General features: G+C 44.9%; 1 protein-coding gene across 1 annotated transcript in view; it reads left to right on the top strand.

Annotated features, from left to right (window-relative positions):
- Positions 1–25,531, top strand: part of LOC119372588 (chorion peroxidase) — a 177,750-nt gene that overhangs the window by 143,307 nt on the left and 8,912 nt on the right. The window contains exons 5-10 of the mRNA XM_037643063.1: positions 5,082–5,332; positions 11,936–12,027; positions 15,639–15,903; positions 17,255–17,532; positions 21,033–21,202; positions 24,803–24,917. Coding sequence (XP_037498991.1) covers positions 5,082–5,332; positions 11,936–12,027; positions 15,639–15,903; positions 17,255–17,532; positions 21,033–21,202; positions 24,803–24,917 — 1,171 coding nt within the window. The remainder of the gene's footprint in view (positions 1–5,081; positions 5,333–11,935; positions 12,028–15,638; positions 15,904–17,254; positions 17,533–21,032; positions 21,203–24,802; positions 24,918–25,531) is intronic.

Raw genomic sequence — 25,531 nt, 5'->3', positions numbered from 1 at the left:
ATCGTTATGAACTGGGGAAGCCTGTAGTTCTATCGTCTGATATCTATTAAGCTTCACCTTTTGATTTCGTGAACGATAGTGCTTGAGCGAGCGTAGTTACAGCGTACACGGACGTGCACATTCAGTTGTTTCCCCTGTGCATTTTACGTACTACATTTCTGCTGAATCGAACTTGCACAGTAGAAACTTGTTGCGTAAAACATTTGCGTTAACATGCACACCACGGTGTTTCATTTGTGATGATATAACGAATAGATTTGGTCAGCATAATTGTTGTAGACTGCAAAGAACTGTATCATATATGCTGCATTGGTTTACCGCGTTGCGGCGAGAACTCTGAAAAAAAGAGGGGAAAACTTACGGAGCCACCTATCAGGCTGTTCCAGCAGCGGCGGGCCTGTTTTTGGTGTGTGTGGCTAGAAGTGCTACGAGTTTTTCGCCAAGTTCCGAGTTTTTTTTTTTTTTTTTTTTTGCCACGTAAAGGAGGCTCAAGTGTGAAGACTTAACGATGCTACTTTGAAGTGCTTGTACCAAGGTTAGGAAGAAGCGGAGTCAATTCAGGGTCACATTTTCATGGAACAAAAATAAGTGAAACCAACACTTCAAATCTATTTGACTTCTTGTGGTTGGGCCCTGGTTTAAACGTATAAATAACAAAAAACGGTTGGATTTTTTCTCCAGCTCAATGACAAATCCCTTGTCATCGCTGCCTATCCGAATCAAACCGATGGAGCATTAGTTTGGTTTCCTGTGTGTTCTTGCATTAAGTGGCCTGTAATACATTGTGAATTTCTCTACCTGCAGCATCCAGAGCTTGTCGATGAAGTGAGGGGCATGCGTTCGGCTATCTAATGCATCGCAGGCACGCTCTAACATCTCCTGGCTGCCAATGGGCCTGGAGTTCCCCAGTCTTCACTGCTGCTGTAGCCACCTCGTCGGCCATGAACATTAAGACTTTATTGCCGTTTTAACTTGTCTTCATTTTTCTGTTCTTTGTTTCGCGTTTCTTTACTTGCGTGTCATCTTTTCGGTGTGAGAGGTGTAGTGCGTAAGTGTTTTTAAATCGATACTCCTCTTTCTTGGGGTAGTGTGAGCACGTCTGCCCAAGTTGCTTTGACATGTGATTGTCAGCCTTCTGAAATGATGCACACAACACATATCATGTGGCGTCATTTCGTGCGGCAAGCCTGTAAGCTTAGCCTTTCTCTCCAGTAAAACTGACACTGCAAGATTTCGTGGCAGTGCTTGCTCTTCATAAGTTTTTTGGCATATGCTAGTCAGCTATCTGAAATGATATGCAGACCATGCTTGACTGTACACCAAAAGACTGTAGTTTCATGATGTCACTTGAAGCAGGAATGTATAGACACAAGTGTGTTTACAAGTTGCACTAAAGGATGATATGCCTGTTTGCCACTCACAGGAGGTGCTTTTACACTGAACAAAATAATCACACAGTCCTTTTTGAAACTGCAGTTGACTTCTGCGTGGGTCACAGCTATCAATCCTTTTGCAAAGATATGTCCTCGAAAACCAAGCATATACTCTTCTTTGCAAATTAGGCCAGTTACATTGCAACATGCATTTTACATGTACGTAATGTTGGCGCTATATCTGTTAGAAAAAACTTTGCTATTGCTATTCAGGAAAGCATCCTGTCAGTTGCACAGGCGTGTTTTGAACACTGTATACATTGGTTTGTCTTGCTGCTTCATGTAATATCATTGTTATGCAACTGTCCTTTCTTATAAACATCGACAAACCACCATCTTGTTAGGGGTACTATACTACTCTGTAATATATCTGAAATGCATAGCTGTGCACACAATTGCCCACGTACCTTGTGGTTCGTATACTGTGCACATTTCGTGTGTCCCTCTTTTTTTTTCATGCGGTAGGATGGGACGCAGCAATAAACAGACAACATGTGCCGAACTTCAACCAAAATTTGAGGTGCGCAGACATTGGTTACAGTATTGGTCCCTGCCACACGCGACCACAAAGGTGCTCCTTGAAACGCATATAACGCTTTTAGCAACGTAATATGTCCATAGTACAAAGGCATGCTAATGCTATCTATATTTGCATTATAGTAGCCATTAATTACCCATGCAGTACGATGTCACACTGCGCTTCCTTCAGCATGATGTTTCTTGTAACTTGTGCATGTAAAGATGTCAGTAATGCTTTAAAAACATGACACTACAGTTTCACAATGTACGTTTATTTACAGAAAGTATGTGCCGTCTTTGCATTGGTGTGAACACGAATAAATTCTTTTTTTTTCAAGGTTCTGTCTTGAAGAGACTGCTTACATATTCTTTCACATTACTTCTTCATTCACAAATGAGCACACTTCTGAATGAGAAAAAGGTACTTGAAATGCCAGACGATCTGTTTCAGCATCAGTTGGCCCTTTCAAAAGGAACAGTGTGGTGGATGTGCAACAAAAGAGCACAGTGCCCACAAGCTGTGCGTGAAGCAAAAGGCAAGCCCTGTGTTGTTATACAGGAAGTGAGGAGACAAAGACTTGGTGTGCACTCCCAGTCATAGAACAGATAACGGTCACAGTGTTTGTGATTAGAGGACGGTCAGCAGTAACAAAAACAATAACAAACCCTTGCTTTCCAGAGAATTGGCTATAGCACTCAGCTACCGAGTACAGTGCGTTATATTGACAGTTGCTAAATGAAAAGTTCCTATCTACCACCATATAAAAATGACCCAGTCACGTGTAGTCAAGTTCTGCGAAAGACCTGGTCATTGAGCATATGATGAAACCCAGTAGCGATTTATTATTACCAAGAAATTTAACTTCGAAACGTTTTATTCTACTTGTTAGGTAACATCTTAGCAGGTAAGAAGTTGCGCTGCTAAGCTTCATTCAGCGCATGGGTCGGTTCCTGCTGACAGTGAACACATCTCCATGAGGGTAACGTGCAGGATCACTGCTGTACTTACATTGAGATTCACGTTAAAGAGCCACAGGTGGTCAAGATAAATTCACTCCTCCACTGCAGTGTGGCTCAGAATTGTATCGTGGTTTTGGCACGGAAAACCCGATATATTATTGTTACTTCTTAGGCACATGTTTCTCACTGAAATGACACTTGCCTAGTGCTGTTGTCAGTGGTGCAGTTAGCCAAATAGCGGATTACCACTGCGGACAGCTTGTCCAGGAATACATGAGGAGCGTGATGACCTTCCTTGTCTAAGTAGCGGTTGGGGGTCATCTCTGACAACACTGCCATGCTCACTATTGTAATCATCGCTGAAATCATGAACATTTCTGTCACCTTCTGCAATGCAAAGGCAAGTGCAACACTGCACATGCTGCAGCAATGTGAGATGCACATTCTGATTCTTAATGGAGGGTACAACTGCACTGCTGAACGCAGCTCTTCAATAGCCCAGCACAACGCTTCATTACAGACTGCATTGCAGCATGTGCAGTGTAGCACTTGCCTTTTTACCCCGTTTCTGAGAGGACAGCCTCGGAGAGGTGTCAGGAGCCATGGTCCTGGTTTGTAGACTCTGTCACCTGCACAAATACAAGTGGTGTGTTGTAAATACTACTTCAATGTAAGAGATTCACAAGGCTGAGCCACACAAAGAGAGCAATGATAGAATCATCTACATGATGTAATGCTACACTTCACCAGTCTGACTTACCCGTACTACGCGAAGCATGACTACTACAAATGGGCTGTCATGACAATGTGAGTCATTTGTCGATATTTTGGAGCGGATAACCGATAGCTGCAAGATGACACACATGCAGCGAGCGACATCCTGTCAGTTGTCACAGTTACCAACAGTACCTGTAGCTAATCAAACAGGGCATTAACCATAGCGCGAGCAAATATTCCGCTAGCTCAAACTGTGAATATCCCAACTTTTTGTTCTGCTCACCTAGAGGCCAGAAGGTACGGCCGCGGCAATCCGGGCCCCTTCGATGCGCTCACGCAGCCGCGTTGTCCACCAGACGTGGGCGTCGTAGTCTGACCCCAGACGCAGTGGTTCACGGCAGGATTCCGATGTCTTCGTCGCAGATCTGACGAAAGCGTGAACCACTGTGAGCCACATTTCGCTACGCGGACATGCGCTCGAAAGGATGGGAAGACCGATACTTACTAGCATGACGATGTGGGCATAATGTCCCTTGCGGGGATAAAATGCCGCCTTGTGATGGTCGCCCTTAGGTGCAATGATGACGGCAACGCTGCCAAGTGAACCCACTTGTTACGGATCCCGGCGTGCACGGTTACCTCCGCCACAACATCGCACACAGTCTGCTCACCGCAGCTTGCATGATGACAATAGTATCCTCGCTTCCAAACGAGGCTTGAAGGCTGCCACTCGCGAAGAACCGAAGACCGCACAACACCCACAGGCTGCACCGACAGCGCAGTCGGTCGCCTTCCTCGGCCACTTCGTCGCACAACCAGCACAACCGCCGCACCTTCCTTTCTTCGGGTGAAGGTGACGGCGAACTCTTTCATCGACTGGCATGTCGAGCGCGTGGTCGGGCGCACACGGCGCTGCCGAGCCGGTGAGCGACCGCCGCCAACAACACGAAAAAGCCGCCATGTTTGCTATTCCGTCGAAACGGGGCCACTCGCTGGCTGTTCCGCGCTTCGACGGAACCGATTCCGTATATTTTAGCATAATGAGCGCGTACTCGTCATTTTGACGTCACCAAAATTTGGGCTTCCGACACGTCACTTGAGTGACAGGTGAAACGACCAATCACGGGGCGCTAATGGCGGCCAAAACGGAATACGGAACACGGAACAGCGGTTCATTATACGGCTGCTGACCAGCTGAGATACGAAGAGGCCCTCGTGAAACAGCCGAGGACAGCGGCGTGCGCCAATGGGATCCCGGGCTGAGGACTCTATTCACCGACCTTCTAATTTGAAAGACCAAATGAATGTTTTATTCTTTCTGTCGCACATGATCTAGCCCGTTTAGGATTGAGTACCTCAAGAAAAAAAGAGGCGGAGTTTCATATATATTCCCTGGCGCTCGCTTTCCTTGGAGGCCATGATCACGATGTGCCAGTGCTGTCCACTTTGCAGACGAGCGTCGGTTCGTGAACCAGCAGAGCGCCTTCTTGGACGCCTCGCACGTGTACGGCACGAACCAGGTGGAGCACGAGGCGCTCAGGAACTCCGAGGCCAGGGAGCTGATGCTGCTAGCCGGAAAAGGGCTGTTGCCGCCCAGCGTAACGCCCGACCGCGACGGTTGCAGCGACCCCGCGACCGCAAGCTTCTGTTTCCGAGCCGGAGACGGCAGGGTCAACCAGCAGCCAGCCATCGCTGTGTTGCAGGTACATCTCCGGTTTTATACGCAGCCCGATACTGAGGTGCTAAAGTGAAGATTTCTTTGTGAACTTCTACGGGGTTCTCAGTGCCGTGGCTCCTGCGGCTGGCTCGCCAACGGGCCCCTAAACAACCTCTAAACGTACAATGAACGAGCCCAACATTCTCTCCTGACGTTTGCCCTCTTTTCGGCACAATTCGCGACGCCAGTAGTCTGAAAATAAAAGCAGTGCGCAAAAAAATTACACCATCTCCCACTCAAGGGAACCATGAGGGGATGCGAAGCAACATTGCGGGCGCACACCAACTTTCCGTTGCGTTCACTCGGCGTTTCCGTTAGTGTGTGAGGTTTTAAAGACGATAGTCTTTCTTGGGATACTTAAACGGAGAAATTTTGGTCTGTCTGTCTGTCTTTCTGTTTGTCGGCACGTTACTCGAATTCAGGCACTCGGCCTCGGCCAAAGTATCATATCATATCATATTTATTTCAGACAACCAGTATACATAGTTGCCTAGGGGATCGGCGTAAAGGCAAAGAAAGCCTGACAAAGCGCCGATCATCAGCGTACACACATAAATAAGCAGTCGTACATGACATAACAAATGCGAACATAAGGTGCCATCAAACAACGCGTTTTTTCCAGAAGTCAAGCAGTTAGAAGCAAAAATATGTACATAATTATGAATAACACACGTAATTCACAATTCACGTAACACACGTAATTCACAATAAATATGAATAAGAGAGCAACAATACACACAACAATAACCAGGAAAAAAAAGAAAGGGGGACTTGCAGCATATGCAAGTTACATAACACAGGGAGAGGAATTGATAGTGGTGTGCAAGTCTGTTTGGATTTTTAGAAGGAAGGCGTGTATCATTTTTTGAAGACAGGAATGGAGGACCTTTCTTCAATTAATGTCATCACGGTTGGGTGCTCGTTAAGGAAGTGGGGAATTTGGTAAGTTATTTTTTGTGTACCGTAGTTCGTACGAAGCATATCTTTCTTGAAGCTGATGTGTCGTAAATTATGGCTGTGGTCCCGCTCAAGAAACTTCTTTAAAAATTCAGTTAGGTTAGATTTAACTTCATGGTATATGAGCATTGTTAATTTTTTATGTCGTATGTTATTAATTACTAGCAGTCCATGCTTTTCAAAAAACGGCGCTGTGTGTGTGAACGGAAGGGCAAAAGTTCAATTAATCGCACAGTTCGTTTTTGTAAAAGGTGTAAGTAGCTGCGGTTTGTTTTTGTCGTTGTTCCCCATATAAGAAGGCAGTAGTGAAGGTGCTAATGTATTGTTGTGTAGTAAGCCTGTCTTTTCAGCCATACTGGTAATAAATGACGTAACGTGCAGAGTGTGCCAACTGCTCGAGAGATGTTTTGTCGTAAGTGATATATATGAACAGACCATTCTAAATATTCGTGAAAAAAGACACCGAGGAACTTGTGAGACGTAACGCGATCAATAGGCTGTCCCTGAAAGCTAATAATCTTTTTGCTAGTGTATGTCTTGTTGCGGGGTCTAAATACAATAAACTTTGTTTTCTTGGCGTTCAGATTTAACCTGTTGGCCCTAAGCCAGGTAGATAGGCTTTGTAACCATAGATTGGCTTTAACTTAAGGTCGTCAATATCTGGCCCAGAGAAGAATACGTTGGTGTCATCAGCGTATAAAATAATTTCGGGTGTGAGAGGTATGTTTACGATGTCATTAATGTATATGATAAATAAGAGCGGGCCAAGGATTGACCCTTGCGGCACTCCGCATGTAATTTCACCGAATTCAGATTTCGCATTGCCAATGTTAGTATATTGCAGACGGTTTTCTAGGTAACTTTTGACGATGTCTAGAGCTGTTCCTCTAACACCGTATCTAGATAGTTTGAGCAGTAAAATATCGTGTTGAACGGAATCGAAGGCTTTTTTAAAGTCTAGAAATAGCCCTACTGTGAGTAACTTTTTTTCTATATTGTCAACTATTTTATCTTTAATATCAAGTAATGCCATTTCCGTGGATTTGTTCTTTTGAAGCCATATTGATTTTTAACGATAATGTTCTTTTTTCTGAAAGAAATGAGTAAGTCTGGAGTTTGTTGTTTCTTCTATAACCTTAGAAAACATAGGTAAAACAGATATTGGCCTGTAGTTACCAAGATCGTTTTTATCTCCTCCTTTGAAGATAACTGTTACCCTTGCAATCTTCAGTTGGTTGGGGAAGATTCCAGAGCTTAGAATAAGATTACATATGTGCGATAGAGGTAAACAGATAACATGGGCGACTGCTTTAAGAGGCACTGCCTTTATTTCGTCTACGCCACAGGCACTGCTATTTTTTTTATTTTTTTGGCAAGCTAAATATTTTTTGCGCTGTAGTAGGTGACATAAAAATTGTTGAGTCTGAACTGTTGATGTAGGACGTACAGCTAATACTAGTGCTCGTCGATGACGTGCAAACACCTGCCTTTAAAAAATGCTCATTAAATTTATTTGCCAGCGAATGACCTGAATATAGTACGCCCTCAATTAATACTTCCGATATTGCTTCTCTCTCGCTCTTGTTCCGTAATTCATTTACGCATTTCCACTCTTTCCTGGAATCGTTAGAAATGCTAGCAAACCTAGTCTCGTAATACAAGTTACGAGCGTGTTTAATATCAGATGTTAATTTATTTATTTTTTGTACTCAGCTAACTGATCAATGTTCTTTGTTTCTATGAATGATGCAAATAGTTTATCACGTGTTTTTATTCTCTTCAGTAAAGAGGCATCAATCCACGGTTTTCTGGATTTTTTGGGCATTTTAAGTTGTTCTAGGGGAAATGCGGTATAATAAAGTTCTTTTAATGTTTTAATAAATAGGTCATAGGAGACGGTAGGGTCGTTTATCTGCATTATAGACTCTCAATTAGTTCCTTCAACCAAATGCTTAAAATAATCAATCTTTTCTGCCGATATCTTCCTAAGCAGAATAGGTGGGTGTTCTTTGCGCTGGTTGCGTTGGGCCATGTAGGGCGTAAAAAAGAGAAAGAACGGCAAATGATCACTTATGTCTGATATTAATACTCCGGCATCAGATTGATCAATTTCATAGTTTGTAAAACAAACGTCTAGTAAAGTTTCAGACATGCTTGCTATCCTTGTTGGTATGTCAATAATACTGCTAAAACCGAAAGAAAGAAAAACGTCAAGTAGCTTTTGTACAGATGGCTCCATCGAGAGGAAGTTAATGTTCAAGTCTCCACTAATTATGGTAGGTAGACCAACGTATAAACAGTGCTCTAAAACACGCTCCAGAAATTCAATAAATGGGGTTACAGCACCGTTTGGAGGCCTATAAAGAACTACCAGCATCGTGTTGAGGCATTTAACAAGCACACATTCGTAGTGAACATCAATGAATGAGTATTCTGGAATAACTTCATAATTAAAGCGGCTTTTAAGGTATATTGCAACGCCACCTCCTCGTTTGTTAGGTCGCGACACTGATATGCAGTTGTATCCTGAAAAGTTTACAACAGGGCAGTCATTGGAGAACCAAGTTTCGGTGAATGCTAACACGTCGAATTGATGATCTAAGGTGTCTAAAAAAAGGTCAACAGAATCATGCTTGTTTCTTAGACTTCGTGCGTTAAGGTGAAGCAAAGAAATTTGTTTGGTGCCACGTGAGGCCTTGAGACGCCTAAATGAATCAGCATCATGATAGCATGTTTTATCGTGTGTAGCCATATGCTTACATGGCGCAAGAAAAAAAGATTTTGACATTCTTAAAGCTATCTTATGAGATCAAGGTCACTGGGTGTCCTAATCCTTAGTACTCTGTCACGTTGACTGCGCCGAACAAAGAATTTGCCATCCTTGACCCAGGCGAATTGATATTCCATTTCTCTTGCTTTTGTTTTCATTTGCCAGAACAGCCGTTTGTTCTGAGCAGTCAGGTTTTCGTTGATGAAAACCTTTGATTTCTTTCTCCTTAGCTCACCTCTTTTTGAAAGTAAGGCGTCACGAGTACACCGGGCCGAAAAGCGCACCATAATAGGTGACGGCTTATCAGCCCCGTCTGTTCCTGCTCTGGTGCGCAATCGGTGGGCGGCTTCGATATCCTTTTCAGATAGTTTTGGAAGCTCAAGTTCGTCGGCCAAAAGATTGTTTTTCTATCACTTTCTCGTTTGTTTGTTCGGCTAGTCCATGGATTTCCAGATTAAGACGTCTGCTATATTGATCAAGGTTATTAACTTCCTGCTTGAGCAGTTCTACTTCCTGTTCATTTGTCTGCGTTTCGAGTTTTTCCACCCGCTTTCTTAGACTGCTCATATCAGCACTCTGTCGCTTCATTTCGGCAGGCACTTCATCATACTTTCTTGACATTTCCTGTACTGACCTTTCAATTCCACATACAGTGGCAGCAACGCCTTCTAGAGCGTCAACCTGTGATTTCATTGTAAGTAGTAACGACAATTTTCTGTGAATTTCACCTATTTCTTTTGCAAGGTTCATTCCGTGTTCCACACTTTCTAGTTCAGTGCTCTGGCTGCTTCGAGCTTTTGACGTTTTACATGTTGCACAGTTCCACGAGTTCATCGCTGCTGCAGATTTCTTTTTATATGCCGATTCTGTGACTCCTGAACACGCACCTACATGATAACTGTATTTACATTCTGAACATGACAAGTATGTTGTGTCCCGCATCGCTTCATGGCAAGAAATGCAAGTGTCCGCCATGTTAGTTACTGTTAGTTAATAAACAGGGCGCAAACACGAAGGAAGGCAAACGAAACATTGCGCCGTGTTTCGTTTGCCCTCCTTCGTGTTTTCGTTCTTTTGCGCACCACAGCATTAAGGTGTACATTGTGTGTGGAGAGTACTCGTGGAGTGCGGACGTTTCTTCTGCTTCAGCGCTTCGCGCCAAACCGCGTGTTCGGGCTGGCTGGCGTGCCCGCCGGTCGCGTTGGTCACCGCCGGTCTTCGCCTGCTGCTGCGCCGGGACTGCCAGCCCGCAACACAGCACTCATGTTTCCCGACGTATTGCCAGATGGCGTCCATATCTCACGCAGCGCCTCTTCTATCGTCTTTAGACGACATTTGCAGCGAAGCACGCAGATACGCAGCCAATTTTTATTTGGTGTTTGTGTTATCATTACGTTGTGTTTGTGTGTTGCTTTCCGTACAACTCATCTGAACGGGAGCGAAGCGAGAATGACGGAAGCCGACCGGGCGCACGCGCTTAATACACATGAAATGAGGAAGGGAGAGGAGAGAGTGGGTTACAGCTGTATTTGGCTGCGGCGCGGCTGCATCACGTGGGAGGAGAGGTTGCGACGCGGCTGCAGCGCGGGGGAGGAGAGGAGAGAAGGCGACCCAACACCTGCGAAAAGGAGGAGAGTGAGAGAGAGAGTAGGCGCATGCGCAGTGGAGCGCGGACGCCACTGCCGGACACAGCCCCGAGTAAGATCTGCTTCGCATCTAAAAAACACGGGACACAAGACAAAAAGACGGGACGGGCGCTCTCCCTTCTTTTTTTTTTGCGCGCTGATTTTATTTTCAAACAGTGCACCATCTCGCCCAGCAACGCATTCTATTAAGCCAGTAGTCTGTTCACGTGACCTAACGAGTAAATAAGATCTCGATTCGTCAATGCACGTGGAATATCAGTTGTGTATTGTCTCCCACGCTGCTTTGTCACGCAGTCGCACGCCAGTTCTGCCTTGTCTCGCATGACTATTGTGCGCGATCAACTGATTTCTATTTTCGACTACGCAAGCCGAAAAGTGCCACATCTTGATAGGCTCAACGCTTGAAGTTTAGTAAAGGCGTGAAAGATCCCCTCGTTCGTCTGTGAACTCGGAAATGATTTAGGGGCCCTTCAGACTAAAAAAAATGTTGATCCAACGTGAAAACACTTGACTTCCGTTTTGCCACTTCTAGTACTACAAGTGATTTCCGGGCCCACACTCCCAATCTTATGCTCAATTCCGGTTCGCACTACCGGGCTCCTAATCTACTTGCCAAATTCCACTTCATTTATTGTTATATCTTCCAGGTGGTCGAAATTTCCGGAGCCCTCCACAACGGCGTCTCTCATAATCAAATCGTGGTTTTGGGACGTTAAACCCCAGATATTATTATTATTGTTATATCTTGTTAAGAACGGACTCCGAGACAAGTTTGGTCAAAGGCGATCGTCGACATCGCAGACCTCGCGCCCATTTAGTACAGAAAGCGACCCGAAAAGGCTCGGGAAAGCACATTGCGCCGTCCACGTTTTAGCATGATGTCCACGAGAAGGGTACGAAAGAATTTCGTTGAATGCAGATGCTAACAAGACACGTTGGATCAGCAGCAACCTTTTAGGCATATCAGCATACCGATCACTTCTCCGCGCGTACTTTCCCCTATTCCTACGTCTTCCATCCCTACTTGTCGTTGGTTTCTTTTGTAGTTTTATTCTCTAACAATTGCGTGTATCGATAGCATGGTCCGGAAAAGTGTACTTGAACAAAATGTGAACAGATGCGTCTCCAGAATAAAACAACTTAGTCGTCCCTGGACGCTCTCGCACTGGAGTGGAGTTGTTGAAATGTTCAATGGGGTACTGCTCTACTGTTCCAGATTTTGTATGCTCGACAACACAACCGCGTGGCCCGGGAGCTGAGAAACCTGAACCCCGACTGGGACCCCGAGACTGTCTACCAAGAAGCCAGGTAGGTCTAGCTGATGCGAAGCTTCTATCGGCAGCGAAATTTGACAAAGCTTGTGAGTTGCATATAGAATCGCCGTAGCGTACAGCGACGGTTCAGAAATTGTGCAGTTATGCGTTTTGTGGGGACTCTCACCGGAACTACCTGAAAGAGCACTTTACTGCCCACCTCCGAGACACCGCCGAGCTTTGATCATGAACGGACAGCAATTTCTATGGGGCATCTTTTCTTTTCTTTTTAACAGCAAAGCGGTTATAGCTCGCCATAATTTGTGCGATGTTTCCAGAAAAACATCCGGCACGCGCTCTCTTCGTCCTCTTCTTCATCGTCGCCGTCGTCTTCATCTATTGCTTCGCTCCCAAAACACAAGTGCCGATTTCTCCGGCGTGGGATACAATAACTCTGATGGGCTAATGACGAGTACAGAGAGAGAGAGAGAGAAAGAAAGTGAGAAGTTCTAGGGGGAAAAAATTGCTTCGCCAGGTGAGATTCGAACCCGCGTACACACCATCCGAAGGTGAGCGGCTAGCCCAGCACATGATACCTTCTTCGCGCCACTACTGCGGAGCTGCCTAACCTTTTTTTTTTTTTTTTAGTGTAACGGATTACTTAGTGGTTAAACACTATGACAACACAGTGGTGACACGGAAAACACAGGGGAAATTTTCATGTTAAGGTGTAGAAAAAGTCTGTATGCATGTCGCATATACTACACGTCAGTTTACGCGCTCCGCGAGTCATGTAGCGATTGAAAATTGAATATCCTTTTTACAGTTACCGCGACTGTGGTTCGGTGGTTAAGTGTGTCAGCGTTGTCGTTCTTTATTTATTTATTTATTTAATTATTTATTTATTTACTTACTTACTTACTTACTTATTTATTTATTTATTTATTTATTTATTTATTTATTTATTTATTTATTTATTTATTTTACCTTCAGTGTACGGAATACATTTCAGAGGGGAACGGCATTGCACAACACTAAAAAAAAGTAACACAAAGCACATTTCATACAAATACACCAAGTGATAGAGGCACAAAGGTTAATAATGTTAACAGTTTACAACAACATAATAAAGCAAATGGTGAAAAGAAAATTTTATTTTTATCAGGCGGTGAAGGACAAGCAAAATCAACCAGTTATTGAACAAAACATAAACCTAATCATTGTTTTAAGGATATTCTTAAATTGAATGGAAGTCGGCGATGCTCGTTAACGATGCAGGCAGGGAATTCCATTCATTGTAAGTTCTTCGGAAATATGATTAGGCGTAAGTTACTGCGTTGAAATGGACCACTGTGTCTTTTTGTTGGTGATTACGGCGAAGAGCAATGAAATGTGCTGGTTAGATTAATCGGGAACGAGGTTTGGGATTATGATAAAAAAAATCTCATGAAACAAACAAACGCGCTTGTGCTTTCGGCGGGTGGCTTGTGGGATGAGGTCTAGAGAAGCCTTCATTTGGGTGACACTAGCGGTAAGATGGTAGTTAGCCAAATCGAAGCGAGCTGCCCGATTGTGAACGGATGCCAGCATGTGTGATAATGTTATCTGACCACAGACCCAAAGTCATGAAGCGTATTCCATTTGTTGACACGCGTATGTGATATTTCATAAACTCGGTTATAGCGCAACAATGTGCGTATGTGATGATATAGTAATAAGTTTAGTGACGATAGAAAAAGAAAGAAGTTTCTTCGAAGGTAACCCAGTCTTTTATTAGCTTTGCATGTTATATGTCCTGTATGTAATTTCCAGCACAGAGTGTTACTATATGAACAACGAGGTACTGGTAGGATATTATAGTTTCAAAGGGATGACTATGAAGGAAGTAAGTTTACAAGTTGTATTGGATCGAGAAATCTTCACAGATTTGCATTTTTAAGTTTCTTTTTCCAACTGTGACACCAATGAAGTATGTTATTGAGATCAGCCTGCAGAGATTGAATATCATTATTCGTGACTTATTTTACGGTAAATCGCGCAGTCATCAGCGAATAAACCAATTCTGGAAGTAATTGGAAATATATCTACTCATGCAAAATGAATAGATTCGTCAGTATAGATTAGGAATAGCAGGATGCCACGTACTCATCCTTGAGGAACCCCAGAACCAGTCGGTGCAGTGGAACAATCAACATCGTTAGTGCTCACAAACTGAGCACGAGAAGAAATGCGCGAATCTAGTTAATAACTGCAGGGTCAAATTTTTAGAACACTCAGTTTACATAAAAACAGTCAATGGTTGACTTTATCAGACGCGTTAAAAAAAGTCAAGAAATATAGCGTCAGTTAAAGAAGAAGAGTCCAAACAGAAATGACAATTGTTTGTGAAAGAAATTAGTTGAGGATCACAAGAAAAAACTTTCGGAAGTCATGCTGAGTTGAAGAGAAGAAGGTATTATCCTGAAGAAAATTAACAAGGAGAAAATACCATGTTTCATTATTTTTGTTTAGTATTGATGTGAGAGATACGGGTCGATAGTTAGATGGATTATGTTTATCACCGCCTTTATAATCGCAGCAGTTTTCCAGTCTTCAGGTAGCGCGTGGTCATGATACGATTGTGAAAATATGCATTTCAGGCATATTTTCACAATCTGCATTTTTTTGTATTCTTTAAAAGTTTACTATTAATTCCATCGATACCGTTAGAAGATGATTATTTCAGGGTATCGATAATAGCGGCCTCGCCATGTGATTCAAACATGAACCCATTGCGGCATATCTGCAATGGAATATGTATGACGGAATCCATTGTGAAATGATTATACGATTCAAGTTCAGGACGTTGGGTATGATTAGATGAAGACGAAAACAGCTTAATGAATGTTTACCGCTGTGTAGTGTGCTCCTTTTCTGTGACCGCGTTTTTTACGCTACGTTTAATGATGTTAATGAATGTATCGTTTAGTACCGTAGCACAAAGATGGTCTGAAGCAGGATAGCTGGTGGGTGAAAGTAATAACACTTTACTGGTGCAACCTGGTTTCACTGTGCTCCAAGAGCGTTTAGGGTTAGTCATCGGAATATTCAACAAGGTTACGTTGAAGAAGGGGGATTTCGTAGACTTTAGTGTTCTCGAATTGGCTGAAGAAGTTGTCTAGTGCGTTGTCCAGCGGGCCATTTAATGAATACTGAGCGATTCCCAAACGTCTTATCTTTTCTTGTTAGAATGTCCGTTTAAATATCTGTTATACCACGGAGCTTGGCGATTGGACTACACCCGCCGAAGTTGGATATGGAGATTATTCAGTTCAGACACTCTATTTCGAAACATAAACCGGTTAGTTTCTACTGGGCGCTCGAGGTAATCTGGTAAAGAAATGTCTAAAAAGAAGCTCAGTTCGTTATTAATGGCTAGTGGTTACATTTGTTATAGTCTCTGATGTTCTTAGAGCGTTTTTCTGATGGTGCATGCGACCGATCGAACGCTACATGCAAAATATCATGGTCGCTCACGTCAGGCATGTGCAATACTGGCGACGTGATATTCCCCGATGACGTTAGTACGAGTTCTATTAGGCTGGTTATCCTCTATAGAACAATGTTCTAGCTCTTCACAAACAACTAAGCAATACTCCATTACGCTCTTGCCGGCCTCGTGCGCAGGCGCGTCATTGTGGCGCAGCACCAGCACATCATCTACAACGAGTACCTTCCAGTGGTGCTGGGCCGCCGGTACCGTCATGCACCGGGCCTGCGCAGCCGCTATGACGCCCGACGAGACCCGTCCGTGTTGGTGGAATTCGCGACTGCCGCGTTTCGCTTTGGACACGGCATGGTTGACCACTTCTCTCTAGTGGACGAGCAGTTCAGAGCGACTGTCTACTCGCTGGCTGACCACTACTTCCTGGTGGACGACCTGCACGAAATGGTGAGCCAAGTACAGTACGGTCCACTGTTAAACGAACACTCATACTAGCGCCTTTCATATTTCCTAACTGCTGGTAGATGTGGAAAGATTGTTCTTGCACGACACTAGTCTGTCAAAAGGAGTAAGAACTGTCAACCACCAGTAGTTTTATGGAAATCTAAGCCACTATACTTATTTCAAGGGATAGAAATCCGGACATGACCTCCGCGCAACTGTTCCCTTTAGAGAAACCTTGCCACACTTTTCCAATGGACCATCGAATGACTTCATTAAATGAGTTCATTGTGTCACAAAAATATTTGAGTCCGTCAAGTAAGAACGGAGTTACACAGATTAGTCGCACGCTGTAGCTGCTCTCTCTCTTCTCTGGCCCCGACGAGCGCGCTCGAACCTAAGCAGGGAGGGATGGCATGAGGGAAAGAAGCTACGTCACGCACGCTTCTTGACCTTGAGCACTTTTTATCCTTTTTTTCTTCGAACGCGTGGCTTACTTTCACTATGATCACGAGCGCAGGCACGTGGCGGCCTCCCGCGGTGGCCTCCCTGGCTATGGAGCTTGTGACGCTCAAATCAGCCAATGATCGTGAATTTTGGTACATGGCGCGGTCATTTGGGTATATGGCACCATTTGTTGGAAGTAGAGGGAACAATTTCTAGCTCACTGAAAATTAATTGTAAATTCCAGACCGCGTGCTGCGTTATAATGTTTGGCTCGCTTGTTCTCAGAAGCCCCGACTATTGATCGGAAGCGTTTTCTGACCTTGCTGAAAAAGTGCTGCAAGGCCCCTTTAATGTGGACCCATCTGTACACGGTACAGACGAGCAACACCATTAACCAATTCAATGTTTCGCGCTAATAATACTAATACTTAAAAAAGATAGAAAATTATTCTGACAAAACGGTAGGCGCACCACAAAGAAATGAATTTGGGCGGCCAATCAGGACAGACAACCGGTGGACAGTTCAAGCAACGGAACGGATACAAAGGGAAAGAAACGGAAGCCGAGGACGGCCGCGAGTCTAATGGAATCAATCCGCGCTAGGTAAAGTAAATTGGAGATCAGTGATGGAGGCCTTCTTCCTGCAGTGAAGATTAGATAGGCTCACAATGATGATGGCGATGATGATTATGATGGCACGATGATGATGATGATAGTGGTGGTTGTGGTGGTGATGAGGACCACGAATGTCTTCCAAGGGTTTATGTTTATACGGGCAAGTCCGTAAGGCTCTGCTGTCCATTTACTTGAGCTCGCATATACTACCATCATTCTTTAGCACCGGATAGTGTGGGTATATGGTTGCTGATTAACTACTGCATCCATTCAGTAATCTTCGCATCTCGTCCAGGGGACAGTGGACCGTCTCATCCGCGGCCTGGCCCTGCAGCGTGCCCGCGTGCCCGGACCGTCATTGGCGGAAGCAGTGCGCGTACACCTGTACCGGAACGCGACCAGCCAGGCAGGCCTGGACCTAGCCTCGCTCAACATACAGCGGGGTCGCGACCACGCGATGCCGGGCTACTCCTTCTGGCTGCGCCGTTGCCTGGGGCGACGCGTGCACGACTTCGAGGACCTGTACGCCTTCATGGAACCTCACCGTGCACAGCTTCTCGCAGAGCTTTACGAGTTAGTATCGAGACTTTCTAAATCAAATGCAAATAGTTCCCATTCGGTTCAAGCCATAGAAGCTCGCATTCACTCCTGAATTATGTTCAGTTGAATTTCATTTATTGAGAAGCAGCTGAAAGAACGGACGCGGACAGGGGAGAGACAGCAGAAGCGCTGTCCCTCAAGAAACGCAAGCATGGGGTATATCGCATCTACACACGCTGTCAAACCGCGTCAGACAGGCTACAAGTAGGTGTCGACTTCTATCATTTAGATTATTAGCAAAATTGTTCATTTCTGAAGCAATCTGGCGACATTCGGTCAGGCCCGGCGAGAAACTGTTGCCAGCGGGGCCCTGGAAGAGGGGCCCCGCCCGTGGTAACTAACCTTTTGCTTTAGTTTATCAAAGTTTATTCTCTCTCTCCCTCAAAAAAAGAAAAGGTTACGTACGTTATTGCTGCCGTTAAAAAAAGCCTGATGGGAAGGCCCCTAATCAGGTTCACGACTGGAAGCAGCGCAATCCACAACCACGAAGGTTGTGGATGTCGAGTACAATGCACCTCCAGACTACCGCCTTGTTATTTTGGCGTAATTGTTGAAAGGTGCTGCTTTCACGTTACGAGGTGGACTTAGACATATCCTTCTAAGTAAAAACCGTGTCTCTTAAAATGCACAGCTATTATCGTTCTTGTGCCGGCGTAAACCGGGCTATAAAAACACGATGTTTGTCTTGAGGCAGAAGGTTCAGCGTACACGAGCAATAGCTGTGCCTTGTGATATCCGCGTGCTTGTAACGCACGGTAATGCGCGTGCTTCAATAGTATCTATCGATGCGCTCGAACACACTTCCTTTGTATTCTAACTCACCCGTTTAACCAGTCTTGTGAACTTTTTATAGACAGGGACGATACAAGCTGAACAAACAGCTTGATCGGGGTGCCTTACCCATACGACAGTACAGTAATTACATACTGCACGCACAGTGCAAATGGGTATATAATTGAGTATACAAATCTGCTTACTCATGCTTACTGCTCATCAGGGTCGACATGTTCGTCAGTGACAGAGAATCGGTGGAGCCTGAAGCCGTCGCTGTAGTTTGCAAAAAGCGCGGTATTGTATAGGGCCCCAAGCAAAAGCGACGTTGTCTATTGCGTACAGTAGCTCAAGGGTGTGCGGTTGCTAAAAGTTGAAAGCGACGATAGTACGCGCGAATTCCAAAAAAAGTGGCGAAGCTTGCACTAAGTCGCGCAAGGCTTGAAACAGCGAAAGTGGACGAGTCTGAAGTCTAGTCTGGTTGCTTCTAGGTTGTTGCTAGGCTTTAGCTAGGTTAGTCACGACACGGATGTCCAAACTCCAGAACCGAGCGTTCGCACCTCTCGTAGATGGACGGGCACCTCATCGTTGGCGTAGGGCTTCCATCGCCTGGGGCTCTTCTCGCAGCCGCCGTTGCCTTTCCTGTTCCCTAGTACGGCAGCTTCGCACTAGTCGTGCCAAGCCTGGAGGAAGAACGCAGCTGGGTGGCTTTCTTTGTTTCTCGTTATTTTTTTTCTTACTTGCTTCTCTTTCTTCCTTTCTATTCCTTTCTCTTTCTCGCTTCTTTTTATGTTTATTTCTCTTTCTTCCCTTTCTTTCACTTTATTTCTCTCTTCATCTTTCTATTTTTTATATCTCTTTCTATCTCTTTCTATAGATTTCTCTATCTTTCTTATCATGTCTTTATTCCCATTAGTTCACTCTATTTTTCCCTCTCTCTTTCATTCTACACCTTTCTCTCACACTCTCTTTCTCTCTCTCTCTCTCAATGAAGCAGTGGTGAGTATTGGAATTTGCCCAACTTCTGTGGCACATGCCCGTTGATGATGATGGTTTTTTGAGAGACCGCACAAAATGGCCAGCCCGAACATCTTCGCTGTTAAAATACGGCCGCCCTTGCGTTCGTTCGTCATGCTTCGAAAGGTACCAACGCCTCGACTATTTCAGGATCCGGGCTAATCCCATCGCTGCTTACGATATGTTCAAGAAATTTCAGCTCCTCGCAGCCAAAGCGGCTCCTTCAGGCTGGAGTGACAAGCCAGCTGCTTGGACGCAACTAAACAACAAGCGAAGGCATCGCAAATGCTGCTCGAAAGTCGCCGAAAAAACGACGACGTCATTTAAATAAACAAGATAGAATTGCGAATCCGGACTGGATGAAGCTGTACCCACCGTTCTTTGAAAAGTCACAGAAATAGCCTAAAACGGAGGACTTTATTAGATGCGAAGCAGCTTTTGTGCTGAGCTTTGTCCGTAGTTCTATTGGCGACCGTCCGCTTTCTAAAACCTACCATAGCCATCTGTAACATACTGAACGCGCGCTCGCGCCATGGAGGCGTCTTCTTCGTCTTGTTCTTCGATCGCCTTGATGATGATGCGTGCAGAGCACTTTAGGGGCCCGGGCTGCCGTATGATGTCCTAGCTTGGCGTAACGCAGACAAAAGCACGTGTGCTGGCACGCGCTAGCGCATTCGGGCCTGTGTGAGGGGCTGGGTAAGACGCTGTGGCCTCTCCCCGTTACACTCTCTCAGCAATCATGTGATGGCGTCGGGGAACGAGATTCTGCAGACGCGCGATGAACCCGCGTGGCGTGCTCCCACAAGAGTTCGGGACGAGTAACAGCAACAGCAACTACAGTGAATTCATGGTGTGCTCCACATGCAAGGAGGCGTTAATCTCGGGCAAGGTGCCCGTGATGAACGAAACTTTAAGTCGACCCATGCGCTCCTTCGCATCCGCACATGGTTCCCCTTAGAGGGAGATGGTCTAATTTTTTTTTTCAGATACCATGATGAGTGACAATTGCGGCTCTTTCCCGGTCTCGGTCGTCGACCTTGATGCGGTGGTAGCTGTCGTGGCAATAACCGTCGGGATAATAACGTCGTGTCAAAGCATGCAGCCACTCAAGGAAAGAAGCTACAGCCGGGCTGACAGCAGAACAGCTCCGATCAAGCAGAACAGCTTGCTCTTCAGAGCTCTCCGAAGCCTTCGTGGTGTGCAACCAAAGCTGCAGCGCAGTGTCGCCGTGCAACGTACAGAAATGCGCTGAATGTACAGGGGTAGTTAAAATTTTCCAGGCCGCTATCCTATGTAATCGTATTGCAGCGCGGCCTGTGAACTTCTGACCACTCCTGTACATGCCATAATAATAATTGTTGCGGTTTTAGGTCCCAAAACCACGATATGATTCCTAGGCACGCCGTAGTGGAGGGATCCGAAAATTTAGAACATCTGGCGTTCTTTAGAGTGCAGCTAAATCTAAGAAGACGGGCCTCCGGCATGTCGCCTCCATCAAAATGCGGCCACCATGGCCGGGATCCGGGCCTGTACATGTCAGTGTACCAATACAAATATGTACAGATAACAGACATGGCAGAGCGTTAGACAAAAGAAAAGTTTACATATTTTACGTAGAAAATTTTACATGCATTGAAAAACGTTAGACAAAAGAACAGGGAATTAACACGGGACAACTCTTCCAGGCACCCCGAAGACGTGGACCTCTGGGTTGCTGGCCTGATGGAACGGCCGGTGCAGCCAGGCGCCCTGGTGGGACCCACCTTCGCCTGCATCATCGGACGCCAGTTCCGAGCGTTCCAGGAGGGAGACCGCTTCTTCTACAGCCACGCGGGACCCATGGCGCTTACGGATGGTACACAGAGTAGAATTGAAAGACTGAGAAATTTATATGCTGGAGTTCTCGAGGCTGGAGGCTGAAATGCTCTAGTCTGGATTAATTTTGACAACGTGGTAAAGTTCTTTAACGTACACCTAACTTCTAAGCACACGGATGTCGTCGTACCGCATTTCAGTTCCACCAAAATGCGGTCGCCGTGGCCGGTAATCAAACCCGCGTCCTTGAGTGAAGACGCACAACGCCTTAACCCTTAAGCTACCGCGGCAAGTCATGCTGAAATGGCAACGCACACAGAAGACGACACAAGCAAGTTAGCAAACAGGAACGCTTCTGTTCTGTTTCTAGATAAATATGAACTATCACGTAAAACAACTAAGCTGTTGCATATGGAAAGCGGGCAGATCGGTGTACTATAGGGAGCGATCTGCCTGAGCGGTCTGAGCTATCAGTGTACTATTGTGAGCGATGGTGTAAGCAGTGACAAAAGGTCCGCATTCTTAAATGCCATTGGTAGGTTTAGTATCGTCTGTATTTGTTGTTGTTTCGTTCTTTTTTGTACTTTCCGGATTGGTTCTGCACATGTCCCAGTAAATACGTAGAGCTTTTGCGTGCACTCTCATTAAAATAAATATCAGTCAGTCTGCTGCTACTATATGTTACCTTCTCTCCCTCTTCGTTGTGTGCGCTCCGTGCTCTACATAATCGGCACATACATATCAATGCGCATTCTACTAGACCATACTACTTGCACTTTATTATCCTCAAAATTTAAAGCCACATTACAACGCATGATCGCAAGGGACATGTGCTATAGCGGCCCTTTGATTTCTTTAAGGGAACGCAAAGGGGCCTATTTTAATGGTAGATAACGGTGTATGAATTTCGGTTACAACGTTGTGCCCTCAGATTGTACTCGGCGGTGTTCCAAGCGATCTCGATTACACAGCTTATAGAAAAGTACGAATAGCAGTAGTTACGTTGTGTAGTGAATAAGCTGCTGTAATTGATCTCGGCCGCGAGTAAGTGTCCTATTTTCTCCACGGTGTCGCTACAGCATCCATCAATTTCTATATTTGCCCTGTTTTCATCCTAACGTTATTGTTCGGGGAAGACGTGTTCTCATGACCAAATGGCAAATTGTGTACTACAGGAGGAAAACACCACAAATGTCAGGACAGGTCGCGCTCTCACGGTTGGCCGTGGCCTCAAATGTTATCCACCGAGTACTGTAGAGACGGAACACGCCATTTCGCTGTCCAAGTGGAAGCCTGTCACTTGGATTATGAGGACGGCCTTGGGTACAGCGCGAGTTCACGACGGCCCAAAAGTATTGCGAAAACGCGAGGCTTTTTGTTCTGGTCACAATGGAAGCGTCGGCGCGAGGTGTCTCTGATATAAGATCGGGTCAAGGGAGTAAACGCCGTCCGTGACACGAAGGAAAAAAAGAACAAAGCGAGAAATAGGATGGCGCCGGAATTTAGGCGACAGTTGACAAAACTCTTATTAGGTCTCGCTGGTACAACAATAAGGAAAAGCAACATTCGTACGTCACACTAGCTTTTTTTTTTTTCTGCGACGGAATATTCCACCGAAGCGCCTGCACTCCTAAGCAGTGATTTAGGGCGAAACTATCTGTGTGTCAGTTTCGGAGAGTAGCATTGTGAGCCTTCATGTGCACGTTAAAAAGCACCAGATCCTAAGAAGCACAATGTGGCCAAATTTCCGGAGCCTTCCACTACGGCGTGCCTCGTAATCATATCGTGGTTTTGGCACGGAAAACGCTAGATATTATTATTATTATTATTATTATTATTATTATTATTATTATTATTATTATTATTATTATTATTATTATTATTATTATTATTAATAATATGCGAGCGCCGTCATCTCGGCATAGAAACGAGACATCCGGGCAACCAGTCACAAGTGTTCGATGAAACTTTGATCACGCATCTTGTAATCGCCGAAGCGAAGGAAAGTAATGCTAATATAATGTTCAGTTATCAGAAATTCAATAAATTCCATGCTTTTGTCTTTGAATTCGCCTAAGAAATACCGGCTTTGTGGTTTCTCTAGAAGTCGCACGAGGAAAACTGCTATAAAATTAATAATCGGAACGCTATTCTCTTTAATGGGCTATTTGAAGGAGAGACATCATATCAAAACCACCGCTAGTCTCGTTATTTAGTTATTTTTGTTATTTTTGTTATTTTGCAGTTGTGAACTTACATTGGCCCCTTTTCAATTCCACAACGTCAGCCCTGAGTTCAATTTCAAAGGCATGTTAGCGATATCGCTGGACATTGCTACTTGTCTATTAGTACTACCCTCTCCAAGCAATCCACAACTGAACTGGTAGATCAGCGTTCTACAGCACATGTATTCTTTTATCTAAAAAAGGAACACACCTGTTAACTAGCATGTGAAAAACGAAGAGATGAGATAGCACTGTGCTTCCATTTATTGAGCACGTAAACGTTCCTCGCTACTCGGTCGAACACTAAAAACCAATCTATCATATCGACAGATATCAATCCTGGCTAGTCTTTGTTAGTGAAATGCAACCTCAAGGTTTTGAAATTGTCAGACGGTGTCCCACGTGGCAGAGCGTCAGGCCATGTTCTGATCAACAACAGTGCACAACAAAAGTCCGAACATTCCACCGCACAAAACCTAGAAACTAATTACGTATTAAGATACGTGCGCCACATTTGAATCTAAAAGCCAAAACCTGGCTTATAAAAGGCTGGGGTTTATACAGGTGGCCGTTAGCAGCAAGACAATCGGAGCTGATGCCAACGACAAGTAGTTGGGAGGAAGCAATTGGTTGTCGTAACAGCTAAAAAATGAAGACGACAGAAGACGATCGGATTTCTTTCGCCTCGCTTGCGCGGTTAGAACCCAAAAGCATGCATTCGTAAACCTGGCCCAGTTTCCTATCCTTGCGGCAGAAGGCTCTTAAAGTCTAGTCAATGATGTTTGTTTTCGCCACTATACTGGGTGTTCTAGCTAACTTGCGCCAATTATATATTTCCCGCACCCCAAACAAAAGCTGAAAAAATTGAACAGGGCAGTTGTCTCAGCGTAGATGAAATAATCAGACATTGCTGGACAATCGTTACAACCTTCCTGTTGAATATTTTTCGTCAGAGCTGCTATTTCAAAGGTATTTAAGCATTGTTATCTCAGCATAGATTAAATATTCCGATGTTTCAGAACAAGTGCTACAACTTCTGTATTGAAGATTTTTCGCAAGAGTTAATAATAAAAAAGCTAATTAAGCAATATTTGCTAATTACCCAGCTTGGTGGATTGGAAAAACAACGTCCTGGTGTGCTACATACGGCTCAGAACAAAACTGGACTCGCGTCGAATTAGCCCAGCGTTGCCGACTTGCGACTGTGCAGCGCTCACAAAAAAGACGAAGGACGAAATAAGCGCACCCGACAAGCGCTGACTCTCACGTGAATTTTTATGATGTTCTCAATTCTGAACCTTGTATACACACGCATAATCTTTCAATAGCGCAGGCGCTTTCTTCGCATTAGCGCGAGCACTTTTCTAGGCCAGAAATGCAAGACACCAACCGTGTTTTGCTTTTTTTGTGCTCAGCTCAACTGCAGCAGGTGTCCGAGTTCAGCCTGTCCAAGTTGCTGTGCGCCAACGCGGACGAGCCGCACCGGATGATCGTGCAGAGGCACGCGCTGCTCAGGCCCGACTCCATCTCGTAAGACTCATTCAATTTGTCGCGTGTTCTTTACTTGACAAGTCCTTACGGTATGCGCCAATCCTGCTTAGAGCACTTCGAAGTCGCACATATCGACACGAGTGCTTGTCTTTTATAATGAAAGCCTTTCACTGTTAAAACGCTGACATCTGTTTTCGCGAGGCGCACTGCATTCAGGCCATGCCTTAATGCAGTGGAACCTTTTTGAGTGTTTGCGAAGTGTCCGATCAGACTGTGCGCACGACGCGTGTGATGGAGTTAATTCTAGAACTAACGCAAGCTCCAGCGACAACGCTGGAATGTACAGGTGTGAGCAATATGAGATAGAACATTGAGATTAACTATTAAAGGTCATAGCGGCTAAACGCAGTAGGCGAGCGCGAAAGTGTTCATAGCACTAAAGGACCGAGCGGAAATGTATTTCTTGCAGTTCAATACGTCACATTCATATCGGTACATTGCAAGCAATCATTGAATAAACATGGATTCGGTGTTCCCTCTCATATCGCTCACGGCTGTACTATGACGCATGTATCAAAGCCGACCCGTTTCCCTGACGATGAGATTATCGACGACCGAAGACCGTACTCGCCGCTATCATTGTACCTGCTTTG

Source organism: Rhipicephalus sanguineus, chromosome 10 (genome assembly GCF_013339695.2).
Source record: "Rhipicephalus sanguineus isolate Rsan-2018 chromosome 10, BIME_Rsan_1.4, whole genome shotgun sequence".
NCBI lineage: Eukaryota > Metazoa > Arthropoda > Arachnida > Ixodida > Ixodidae > Rhipicephalus > Rhipicephalus sanguineus.
Note: the sequence above shows the minus strand (reverse complement) of the source record. Positions and strands in the feature narration are given on the sequence as shown.